Source organism: Oryctolagus cuniculus, chromosome 17 (assembly GCF_051225735.1).
Source record: "Oryctolagus cuniculus isolate XC-2025 breed Fujian yellow rabbit chromosome 17, ASM5122573v1, whole genome shotgun sequence".
Taxonomy (NCBI): Eukaryota; Metazoa; Chordata; class Mammalia; order Lagomorpha; family Leporidae; genus Oryctolagus; species Oryctolagus cuniculus.
Window position 1 is genome coordinate 20,358,473 of NC_142883.1, and position 12,337 is coordinate 20,370,809.

The following is a 12,337-nucleotide window of genomic DNA, read 5'->3' on the forward strand; positions in this document are numbered from 1 at the left end:
GAGAGGTGAGAGGTGGGGGAAAGCGCTTCTTTCCATCTCACTGCCCAGGTAATCCTGCTGTCAGGATGGTCCTGGGAGAACGGGGAGGAGCTCTGCCGCCCCTCACCACCACTTGTCTCCTCCTTCCTTTCCCCAAACAACCCCTCAAGCTTTTAACAAATGTTGGTAACTGGGGGGGGGGGGGTCTTGGAAAAGCTGATCAAGGACGAGGGCAAGGATTCTGTCCAGTGGCTCCTCAACACCAGGCACAGGCAAGTAGGAGGGGGTTTCAAAGAGTTCGTGGAAAACTGGATTTACGGTAATACACCTTTTGCGCGGACTTTGTGGAGACCCTCTGTTCGGTACGCAGGTTTTGTCCACACGTCATGGCGGGATCTCAGCGCCCACCTGACTCCCAGCCCTAAAAACGCTGAAGTGGGTCTCGCAATTAAAAGTAAATAAATAAATAAATAAAAAAGCGAGAGGGAAACTAGAGCCACACTCCCGCCCCCCGCCCCCGCCGCCCCTCACTTCACCCCACCCCACCCCACCCCCTTACATTCCTCGGCCTGCGTCCCGTCCCGCTCCCACCGCCTCCGCAGCCGAGCCCCGGGTCTCCCGCTCCAACTATTCCAACCACGCCGGGGCAGGGTGGGGCGCTCAGCTCCAGGGCCCCCTCCGGGCCCCCCCCGCCGCCAGTCTCCCCTTCTGCCCCGGTCCCTCCCTTTCTGGGGTGGGGCCAGCCAATGGGGGCCGAGGCTCCAGGGTTCGGCCGCCGAGTGGGGCAGCGCACGGATCCCCCGCCCCGCAGTGCTGGCCGCCGTCCCGGTGCGCACGGACGTGGCTCGAGTTTCCCCGGCTCTCCGCTCTCGCTCGCTTCCCCCTCCCGCTCCCCTTCTCTCCGGGCCTCGGGCTCCCGCTCCAGCTTCAGCTCCTCTCGGCCGGCCCCGCACGGCTCCGGGCAGCCATGGAGGACGTCACGCTGCACATCGTCGAACGGCCGTTCTCCGGGACGCCCGAGGTCGAGGACCGGGAGCCCTCCCAGGTCGGGGCGCCCGCCGCTGAGGAGCCGTCGGGGGCCGGCTCGGAGGAGCTGATCAAGTCGGACCAGGTGAATGGCGTGCTGGTGCTGAGCCTTCTGGATAAAATCATCGGCGCCGTCGACCAGATCCAGCTGACCCAAGCGCAGCTGGAGGAGCGGCAGGCGGAGATGGAGGGCGCGGTGCAGAGCATCCAGGGCGAGCTGGCCAAGCTGGGCAAGGCGCACGCCACCACGAGCAACACGGTGAGCAAGCTGCTGGAGAAGGTGCGCAAGGTCAGCGTCAACGTGAAGACGGTGCGCGGCAGCCTGGAGCGCCAGGCCGGCCAGATCAAGAAGCTGGAGGTCAACGAGGCCGAACTGCTGCGGCGCCGCAACTTCAAAGTCATGATCTACCAGGTGAGCCCGCGGGGCGGACCGCGCCGAGCTCGCGCGTCCCCGGCCCGGGGCGTGGGGCGGGGAGACCTGCCCGCGGCGCGGCTCTCCAGCCTGCCGGGCCCACGAGATCTGCCCTCCTTCCAGGGAGCACGGCTGCAGTGGGGTGGGGTCTAGGGGAGCGGCGGGATTTTGGGGGCGCGCCAGTACCCCGCGCCACCCCACCCAGGCCCCTCCCTCCGGCCCCAAACTCCCAGCTGAACTAGGTTAGAGGGCCAGACTTGGGGACGCTGCCCCTCGCAGACCGCTTCCAACTTGGCTCAGTTCAGCGCTTTTCTACTTGGGGGAAGTTTCGAGGAATGCCAGGGGTCCCTGGCGGCTTTTGGGGCCCTCTGTAAGCGGACACTGGCTGCAGGGCCCGGACCTGGGGCCTCCGGCGCTGCCGCCCGATATAGCGGGTGATTCAGGGCTCAGGAACGCACTGGCGGGGGCTGCGCCAGGCGGGGGACGCGACAGCCAGCCCCCCTCCCCGGACCCCACGCCCCCGCATCAGCCTCCGCTGTCCACCCCTGTCCCCTCGCCGCGACCTGTCCCCGGCCTCCTGGCGCTTTCGGGCCCTTGGGGACACCGTCCCGGCCGCGCGCCGGTACCCAGGGCCTCCTAGAGGCTGGTGGAGGAGGGTGCGCGGGCGGCGGGGTCCCGCGGTCTAGGCGCGTGGTCTCACCCCGCACACCTGCGGGGGCAGGGGCCGGAGAAGCCGAGCGGCTGGCGGGAGGAGGCTGGCGCGCCCCAGGCCGCCCGCTGCTGCCTGTGCACCTCTTCCCGTCTCTCCCGCCTGGATATAAATGTGATTTTTATATCCTAGCCCCAAATTTAAGCCCGGGAGTTTCAGTGTTCTCCTCCTCACCATTCCCCTGCCCAGCGCACTCCGAACCAGGGGCTGTGGTGATCCTTGGATCCCTTCTCCCTGCGTCCCGCAGGCCTGGCTGATGCTCCTGCCCGAGGGAGGCGGGATCCTGGGGGCTGTAGGCTTAGCCTCTGCTCCTCTCTCTACGGACAGGAGTGGAAAGACCGGGAAGGCCAGACCACCCCCGCCCCCCTGAGAAGACCCTTCCGGGGAAGCCCTATTTCACTGAGGGCTCTGGGGCCTGGTTAAGCTACCTCTCATGAAGAAGTCCTTGGGCTCTTTAGGGAGACCTAAGAGAGCTGCAAATTGGCACAGAGGTTTGGGGAGGGTAGAGACAGGGAGGTCTGCTGGTGCCCATCTGTGGGCGGAGGCTGGGATGGCATTGTCCCCCTCCCCACCCTGACCCACTATCTCCTAAGAGGCACTTCCTTGGCCTTTAAAGTCCAGAACTGCCCTCAATTACAGCACTGTTTGCTATCAAAGGTTTGCCTGGAGCTGTTTCCACGAAGCTAAGTGTTTGGAGGAAACAGGATTTGGCGGTGGTGGTGGTGGGGAACTGTGTGAGATACTGTTTGAGACCTGCTTAACCCTAGGGGACATTGAGGAGAGAGGGACAAGCAGGGGCCTGGGCCAGCAGGCCGCACTGCACGGGTGAGCCTTCCTGCTCTAAATGTCCCCCACCAGAGAGCCCTCCAAGTAACCCCGCTGTGCCAAAGACAAAGATCCCAAGAGAAGGAGCGGTGGGAGGGGAGAGAGACTTCCCTGCAGAGGCCAGCGGCGCCTTGCGAGGGGGTCCTGCATGGAGGTGGTGGCGAGGGGATTCCTAACCACACAGGGCGCTGACTGCATTGGTAGTAAACCAGGGCCAGTGACAGGCAGAGCATAAGCCCAGGAGCCGCAGGGGAAATAAGTACTCTCAAAAAGTACCCCCTACCCAGGGAGGAGCTCAGAGTTGACGAAGAGTTTCCCGCAGCTGGGCGTGGCTCGAGGAAGCAGCACTTCCCTGAGCTGCGGAGCAGATGTTGCAGGTGGGGGCCGGGGGGTGGGGTTCAGCGGCCGCTCCTCCCCCAGGTCTGCCCCTGAGAAGAGAATGAAGCAAAAATAGCCCAGTGCCTTGGCAGACCTAATAGGGAAGACGGGGGGGCAGCAGCATTTATGGTGAAGGCAGGCTGCAGGGGCGGCCCCTGGAGAAAGGGCCGGGGCGCCAGGGGGAGTTCTCTGCAGGGGAGGGTGGAGGAGGGGCTGCAGAGGTGGGAGGTGATGATGTGGCAGTGGCAGGGGCTGTAGGGAGAGCCCAGCGCTGGGGCCGATGCAGGAGGTCCCTGGTCAGCTCCACCCTGGGTTCAGGGAACTTGTAGCTGTCATGATTTCCTAGGTCCAGTTTGCATTTGACACCCCCTCCCCATAACACACAAACATGAAATCCAGCAGCTGCTGGTGTGGGATGTTAGAGGCCTCGCAGGGATGGTAGAGCCCTCGTCTGGAACTGGCGTCGGAGCCATTTCTGTGCTTGTGTGGCGTTTCCCTTCCTGCATCCCATGGAGACGGGCACTTTGGCCTCCCCCTCCTCTGGGGTGGCAGCCAGGGACTGGAGAAGCAAGAGCCGGAGTTAGTGGACTCAGGGCTGCCGGGAGGACCAGGCCAGGTGGTGGGCAGGGGGCGGCGGCTCTGACACCTCAGGACTGCAATGCTTAAAGACTCAGTTCTCCCAGACAACGATCCGGAGTTTATACTCGAGTTCGTTGAGAACCCAGAGATGGGAGATGAAATGGAAGTGAATGTTTCCCAGAGCAGTGTGCTCCCCGGGCTGGGGGAACTCCAGGGCTGGAATGAGGGCTCGATGGCTCCTCCTCCCCAAATCCTAACCCCGCCCATCACTCCTTCCTGGACAAATCACAGCTACCTTGCTCCATAAGAACCCCAAACTTTTGTCCAAAATTATTCCCAACCCGGGCTCTGGTTCCTCTCACCTCTTCCGCCCAGTGGCCATGGAAAGAGCGGGCCCTACCCCAATTCCAAGATAGCTGATTTTGGGTTGTTTTCCCTGGCCAGAGTCCAAAGCTGGGAGCGTATTTTTAGGGTATACCAGGACTAAAGGAAATCATGCTATCCGCCTGCTCCTCCCCCTCTATTTAAATAAAATTTGACTACCGTAAAGCTCAGAGTCAGAAAAGCGAGGCAATAGCACGGTGCACAACTGGTAGTCAAGGAACGTATATTTTGAAAACTCCGTACGTGGATTTCAAATGTTTTGCCCTAAAATAAACATCTTTTAACTCTGCTTTTCCATGCACTTTTTAAAGTGCCCTCCTCCTAGCCTAGACTTTTGAGCTAGACGACACCTTAAAGAGAATTCGCTTGGGAATAATTCTAGCTTGGGAAGCTGGGGCCCAGAGCAGGAGAAATCACTCATCCAATGACATGCGAGTGACTGGGGGTTCAGGTGGGGAGCCCAGGTGTATCCCTCCTGCTGCCCTCACTGTTCCCCACCCCCACCCCACCGCCCAGGCCTTGCCCTGCCCCGGGGAGTTCTGGCTCCATTCTCCCATGGAGATGGTTACACAGTTCTGGCCTTGGGCTGCTTTGTGTGTGTGTTGCGGGGGATGGGGGGTCAGGGTTTGCCGTGTTGCCCACCAGTGGCCATTAGCTGCAAGCCTCATGAGTGCTGAAGTAGAGGCAAGGTGCGGTCACCTGGCCCAATTCGGGGAGGGGTGCAGGGTGTAAGGAGTGGGACTTCTGGTTGGCCACGGGTGTCCCCTGGCATGGACTCAAATCTGCCTGGGAGAGGGCCATGCAGGGCCTGCCGCTTTGGTTTTGGTGACTTTAGGCCTTACTGAGCAGTCACTGCCCAAGCCTGGTAGTACCCACATGTCCCTCTCTACTGACTTTTTTTTTTAATTATTTATTTGAAAGTCAGAGTTACAGAGAGAGGGAGAGATAGAGAGCTTCTACCTGCTGGTTCACTCCCCAAATGGCAGCAATGGCCGGAACTTGTTCAATCTAAAGCCAGAAGCCAGCAGCTTCTTCCTGATCTCCCACGTGGGTGCAGGGGCACAAGCACTTGGGCCATCCTCCACTGCTTTCCCAGGTGCATTGGCAGGGAGCTGGATCAGAAGTGGAGCAGCCGAGACTCAAACTAGTGCCCATATGGGATGCTGGCACTGCAGGCCATGGCTTAACCTGCTGCTCCACAGCGCCGGCCCCTCTACTGACTTCTGACCACCCAAAGCAAGAGTGGCAGTTCAGCCCCTCGGGAGGGAGAATTGGGGAGTGCTCCTGGGTGCCCTGAAACACAAGCCCTCATGTCCTAAAAATATCTTGCTTTTGCATCCTGATTTCTCTGTGCATTTTAGTGTCTGGTATCCCAAGCTTTGGGTGGGAACGAGGGTGGCAAGGGCAGCAGGAGGTGAGGACGTGGCCAAAGAGGGCTGGCCAGGAAGTCTCTGTTCTGTGCCTGCCCCTCTGTCTATACGGGGCAGCACCCGGTGCCCACCCTGACCCAGGGACTAGTGAGAACGGGGCTGAGTAGCGCCTGATCCTGATGGCCGTGAACTTGTGTGCTTTCCCTTTCACTCCTCAGCACCTCCCCAGGCAGAGTCCAGCCACGGGGCCTTGTGGGAAACTCCTTCCCGCCCCCACCATCCCACTCCCCCAGGAGCCATGCTGGGGAAAGGAGGAAGATCAGAGCCCAAGCATGAGACTGGGGGAGATTCTAGAGAGAGGAAGGGAGGTGGGGTCCATTTGTGTTTAGCACTTGGTAGGCTTGGGGTTGTCCCACCCTTCCCGGCCGGGACCCTCTTGATGCAGCATCTGAACTGTGGTTTCTTTCCCCTCTAACACAGTGTGTATCCCCTTCCGCCTCACCAGCCCCATGTCTGCATGCCACCAAGGCCTCTCTCTCTCAACCCCCTCCACACCCATCCCAAGCCCCATTTAAACCCCTTTTCCTCATCTTAGCCCAAGAAGAAGCTGAAAGCACCCTCTGACCTGGCCACGCCCAAGATCGTGCCTTTTGACCTCCTGCCTGAGACTGAGCCCTTTGAGCTGAAGCCCGACATAGACACAGTGCCTGAGCTCCAGGCCTTGGAGCAGACGCCCAGGACACTGCCCTATTACCCAGAGCCTGGGCCCCTGCCTGCCCCCCAGGAGCCGACAGCCCGTGGGGGTGTTTAGGGCCGCTGCCCACTGTGGGTGGGTGCCAGGCATGGGGAACCCCCGGCCCTATGCAGCGTTCAGGCCACTGTGGTGCGTGCAGTGGGGGTGGGAGGTGACGGGAAGGGGCCCTCTCCTCCTTCCTGGTTTCTGTTTGCCCGAGCTGTGCCCAAGCTGCCTTGCACGGAGCTGCACGTCCTGCCTGCGGCTGCTCCGCCACACCCTCCTCCTCCGGACAGGCCCGCCTGGATCAAAGGCCCTCTGGGGCAGGTCCTCCGGGGGGCTGGGGCCCGGGGTCTGTTCCTCTGTTCTGTGCCCTCTCCACATCCTCCCCAGGGCAGAGGAAAACACTGACACTTATTTTTTCCAGTTTTTTTTTTTTCTTTTAGAAAATGTTTTTCAGAGAGAACCCTTATGTTTGCCAGATCCTGCCTTGGGCGGGGCACCCAAAAACTGCCAACTTGAGAGGCTGTGGAGGCTGCTTTCCTGGCTTGGCTCAGGCCTCGGGCCTCCTGGAGCTTGGTTCTTTTTTTTTTTCCCCCCCATGATCACCCAAGGAGCCCTTTTAGATATCTGCCCGATTGCCATCCCTCCCAGCGCATGCTATAGTTGGATGCCGGATCTGCTCATGTTCTCTCGGGAGCACAGCAAACCATGGGAATATCTAAGTCCCTCCTCCCTGGCTGCCCAAGAATCCGTTGTTGGCCTCAGCCGAGAATGTGTGCTGTGGCAGAAGGGAGGTCCCCTGCCCCCGGTGGCTTTCATCTCCTGGCCCGGGCCCCTCTGGGCAGTCCTGAGTGTTTAGGACTTTCTCTCCCTTTCCCAATGTGCTCTCCAAGCAGCTGCTGGGGCTTCAAATCCCCACCCCCCCTCCAGTGTCTCCTCTGGCCATTCCCCAGCAGGGATTGGGAACAGAGCTGGTTAGCACTAAGTTGGAGAGGTTCTTACCCAAGCCTTGTGACACTTGTCCCTTCTCCCTAACAAATGTGAAGTGCCTGGCCAAGGCGCATAGTAGGTGCTCAATTAAATCACAACCTCAGGCAAACCTGTCTAAGCCAGAAGATCCTGAGTTTAAACAGCAAGGTTGGGGGATGGAGGGGAGGACACTGGACTCTTCCCTGGGGCTCCTCTAAACCCGTCCTGAACAGGCGCCTTCCGGGGCTGGGGAGCTGTGTGTGTTGGGGGGTGGGGCGGGAGGCTGTGCATGGCTTTGTTCAGACCTGGTCATTAAAGGTAACTGTGGAAATCTGGTCTGTTGGGAGTGGTGGTTTTGTTTAATAAAAACGGGAAAACAGAACAGGCAGAACCTTCCCTCCTTGCCACCCCCTCGAAGCCCCTCCTTGGGCTCCGGAGCTCTGCCAGGGAAGGAGGGGTGGGACAAAGGTGCTGGCCTGTGTGCCCAGGGAGGGGGGAGGTGCTTTTGGATTGTGTTGAAGGTTGTTGTAGCAACAGGCAGACTGGGTGGGCCCAAGACAGCACTCCAAGGCTGTGAGTCATGGGGGAAACCTGCCTTGCAAAGCCGGGGGTGGGGGTGGGGGGAGAAGTCCATTAATGGAGGGGAAAGCTAATGGTGCACACCCTCTAGCACTGGCCCTCTGGACAGAGTCCAGGCATTCAGGCCCGCTTCTTTCTTTGCCTGTCTCCCACCCGTCCCCCAAGAAGGCAGCTCCTTTGGTATAAGCCGTCACACCCAGGGAAGCCTGAGATGCGTGGGGTTATATAGCCTCCCCCCCCAACACCTTTCTGGCCTGGGGAGACCCCGGGAATGAACCTGCCCTCGCGGGGGCTGCTCTCAGATGTTGCACTGAAACCTTTGCTCGGGCACTAGGAGACTGGGATTGGCTGCAGCTCTCCCCACTGCCCTGTCCACCCCAGCTCAGCTGGCAAAGACCGTTTTCTGAGAAGCCAGGGGCCAGGAAAATCAGCCAGCTCAGCCTTTTGGGGTCAGGGTGGAACAAGAGGGAGAATCAGGGATGGGGGGTGGGGTGGGGCGGGGGACAATGCGGACTTGTTCTCCAGCAGCTGGGACTGCTTCCTGGCTGCTCCCTGCTCGTCTCCCCCAGTCCCTCCCTTGCACGTCCACCTTGTCTGAGCCTATGGAAAGGAGGGGCTCCCTCCCCCCACACTTTGGTGGTGTTTTAGCGTGGGAGACTGAAGAAGAGGGAGGAGCTGAGATGTTTTTGATCCTGGGGCTGCAGGTAAATTCTAGGTGGCAGTGGAGAGGAGGCCCCTAGACAGCCCTAAAATGATGTACATGCACATGCTAGTGACGGACTCCGGGTCTGCAGTGGCAGTGGGGAGAATGACTGCAGGGGCCCGAAGGGGACAGCTGGCAATCGCAGGCGATACCAGCAGAGGTGGGACCCCTCCGATGCACAGAACCAAACACCCCCTTCAACGCCTCGGTGCATGATAAGAGGCAGAGGGATGGACAGACCCCTAGGAGGCTCAAGACAGCATAAGCCACCTATGGCAGGTGGAGACTACAAGTCCCAGCATGCCCTGTGCCCAGGTCACCTTGCCTGCTGGGAGGTGTAGTAGGGTAACAGAGAACTGGAGGTGGCTTGGTGCCCTGCAGAGCTGGTGCCCAGTTGGGAGAAGCAGAGCCAGCATTCCTTCTTTGTCCCTGCTAATGCTATTGACAGGGAGGGAAGGAAGTCGGGAGGGGGTGTTTTCAGTGTAAACCAGGAAACCCTGAGGGTGGGGGCGGGAAGAGGAAAGAGACTGGGGGCTGGGAAGGGAATTTCTATAGCAGGTGGCCTGTGTATCGGTATTTGTGTTTGTGTCCATGAGAGCGGTCGGTTCACTCCTTCATCTGAAGTCCCTACACTGAGCCTGGAGAGTTAGCCCCTTTCGTCCTCCTGGCCTGGCTTCCCCTGCCTTCTAGTGGGGCCAGGAGAGGTCCTGAGATCATGGGATGTTGGTCCAGGGTCAGGAATCTTGGAAAGTCTCGGGATGGAAAATGCTGGTAGCACTGAGTCCTCCAAGGGAAGAGGGAGAGCAAAGCGGCTGCTCTGAGCTCCAGGATCCTGCGGGATTTGGGACCATCCAGGCCCTCTGAGCTCAGGCCTGGGGTGGGGGTGGGGGTGGAGGTGCCAGGAGCAAGCATGTGTTCCAAGGCACAGAAATCAGAAGCAGAGACATGCTGAGACTGGGGAGACCGCAAGTGCTTTCCTTGGTCTCCTCTTTTCCATGGGTTTCTAGCTGGGGTGGGGGCTGGGGGCAGAGCGAAGGGAGGGCTGGGCCACAGCTGTCCTTCCCTAAGGCTGGTTCTGAAATGGTTTGAGTGTGGGACACGCACTCCGGCGACTTTATCTTCAAGCTCCCCTCCCTGGGGGCCGCTGGGGATGGGCTGTGAGCTCATCCCTACCCCGACGCCCCTAAGCCCACTCTCCCAAGCCCTCTTGCTTTAGGGCCTGGCTCGGGCAGTGTGGGGCTCGGGGCACCAGAGGGCGCTCTGCCATTTCCAATGTCTCGCAGGGCCTCCGGGGCAGTAAAGGTGCGGCAGGGGGCGCGCAGGGATGTTAAGCCGTACTGGGATCCTAACGCAGGTGCATCTCTGACCTGAAGCCTGGTTCCCCCCTCGGGCCGTCTGGTCCGTGACATTCAACACATGTACTCCTACTGGGCGCCTAGCCGTGTGCCAGCAGCTGCAGGTCTCTCTCTAGGGGCGAACAAGTCAGGCGGGCTCCTGGGGTCCCATGCAGTGGCCCTCCTCGCCCCGGCATCGCCCAGCGTGCCCCCTCCCCGGGGCCCGGCCCGGCCCTCCTCTTGGGCCCCCTCTCATCTCCTCTCCTCTCTCCCCCGCAGGACGAGGTGAAGCTGCCGGCCAAACTGAGCATCAGCAAGTCGCTGAAAGAGGCCGAGGCGCTGCCGGAGAAGGAGGGCGACGAGGCGGGCGAGGGCGAGAGGCCCGAGGAGGACGCGGCGGCGCTGGAGCTGTCGTCCGACGAGGCGGTGGAGGTGGAGGAGGTCATCGAGGAGTCTCGCGCCGAGCGCATCAAGCGCAGCGGCCTGCGGCGCGTGGACGACTTCAAGAAGGCCTTCTCCAAGGAGAAGATGGAGAAGACCAGGGTGCGCACACGCGAGAACCTGGAGAAGACGCGCCTGAAGACCAAGGAGAACCTGGAGAAGACGCGCCACACCCTGGAGAAGCGCATGAGCAAGCTGGGCACGCGCCTGGTGCCGGCCGAGCGGCGCGAGAAGCTCAAGACGTCGCGGGACAAGCTGCGCAAGTCCTTCACGCCCGACCACGTGGTGTACGCGCGCTCCAAGACGGCCGTGTACAAGGTGCCGCCCTTCACCTTCCACGTCAAGAAGATCCGCGAGGGCGAGGTGGAGGTGCTCAAGGCCACGGAGATGGTGGAGGTGGGCGCCGACGATGAGGAGGCCGGCGCGGAGCGCGCCAGCAGCCCCGACGTGCACACGCTGCTGGAGATCACCGAGGAGTCGGACGCCGTGCTGGTGGACAAGAGCGACAGCGACTGAGCCGGCCGCGCCCCGCCCCGCCGCGCTTGCCCCGCCCCCACCCCGGCCTCCCCTTCCCCACCTCTCCCAGCACCCCCCACCCCGCCCGAGGAGCCCAGAGCGGGAGGCAGCCCCCACGAGGCTCAGAGTCCCAGTGTAGACGGAGTCCGGGTACAAGTGGGAAGAGAGGGTGACCCGTGCTCCGGGTGTCCCAGTCGTGGACCCAGGAGGAGACCGCTGGCGGGCGCCCCTCGGGGGCTGCCTTGCCCTCGGCCACACTCGCTCCCGGCTTCGAAGCTGCCACTCCCGCTCGCTCGCCTTCTCCCTTCTCTTTCTGACCTGTGCTGGCTTCAAAGCCAAGTTTACCAAAGAGGCGAGTGCATTCTAAAGGGGACCTTGGCCGGTGCAGGAGACGAGACCTCCCCACCGGAACCTGAGGAGCTGGGGGAAAGACGGCAGAGGGGCCCCGCCCCGCAGAGGGGCCCCCCCGCACAGGCTTTATCCGTGGGGGTTCTCAATGAGGAAGAGCCCTGGGGAGGGAGTGCGACCCTTAAACTCCCTTGTTTACGCACCTGCTCGCGGGAGCGCGCACGGGGCTGAGGCCTCGGGAGGGAAAATGGAAGGTGACGAAGAGTGCAGAGGCGACACGTTCCCTCGTTAGCAGCATGGCCCCCGTCGGGGGCGGAAGGGAGGGAAGACAGTGTGAGGAAGCGATGGTCCGAAGAGGAGGAGCGAGGCTTCATCAGACCCCTCCGCCGGGCTCCGAGGCCGGTCCGGAAAGTGAGTGCCCCACAAGGGGGCAGCAGCAGGCTGCAGAGCGCCGGGCGTCCGGCGGCCTGCCCGGCGGAGACGGAGGCTACCGAGGGGCGGAGGGGCGGAGGGGCGGAGGGGCGAGGGAGAGCGCGGCGCGGGGCAGCTCGCCCCCGCAGGGCTTCCAGAGCTGGTACCCCAAAGCGGCAGCACTTGCCAAGACCCCGCTGGTGTCCTCGCCTCTTGGGGGCGAGGGGACTCGGCTTCCTGCCCGGGTTCTCCTGGGGAGGCTCCAGCCCTCCCCGTGAAAGGCCCCGACACTGTCCCTTGTCTTCCCCAGCTCTGCTTTTTAGACTTGCAGCTAATTAATTGTTTAAAGGGGTGGGGTGGGGGGGCGAGCCTGGGGACACAACCTTTTATACAATACAAGCTTTGCCTTTTTTTTTTTCTTCTTCTCCTTTTCCCTTTTCTCGGTTCCCTTCTGTCCTCTGAATGGTTGGAGGCGACCGCTGAGGGGAGGGTGGAGGTTGCGGGGCCAGGTCCCCTGGTGCTGATGGGCTGCAGGGGCCTGAGCCGTGGGCTGATGGAGTTTCCTGTGGGCTCTGGGGAGCCTGTCTCCTTGCTGTGTCCTGGTGAGCAGCCCGACCAATAAACCTGCTTTTCTAGAA

At 61.5% G+C, this 12,337-nt stretch overlaps 1 protein-coding gene across 2 annotated transcripts; it reads left to right on the plus strand.

Annotated features, from left to right (window-relative positions):
• The first annotated feature begins 748 nt into the window (after nt 1-748).
• On the plus strand, nt 749-12,337 carry CAVIN1 (caveolae associated protein 1). Of its 2 annotated transcripts, none has more exons than XM_089317778.1 (2): nt 749-1,417; nt 6,258-7,702. In XM_089317778.1, the coding sequence occupies exons 1-2, from the start codon at nt 947-949 to the stop codon at nt 6,471-6,473; spliced, it is 687 nt and encodes a 228-aa protein (XP_089173904.1). In that variant the 5' UTR covers nt 749-946; the 3' UTR covers nt 6,474-7,702. The 2 variants fall into 2 exon arrangements, with proteins under 2 accessions (XP_089173904.1, XP_051680970.1); XM_051825010.3 differs by lacking the exon at nt 6,258-7,702 and adding an exon at nt 10,263-12,337 and having other exon boundaries at nt 766-1,417.

Excerpts from the sequence above, each read along its gene's own strand:
- CAVIN1 (XM_051825010.3), top strand. The coding sequence starts at position 947 with ATGGAGGACGTCACGCTGCACATCGTCGAACGGCCGTTCTCCGGGACG. Across the intron at positions 1,418-10,262 it reads TCAAAGTCATGATCTACCAG|GACGAGGTGAAGCTGCCGGC; the intron begins GTGAGCCCGCGG and ends TCTCCCCCGCAG.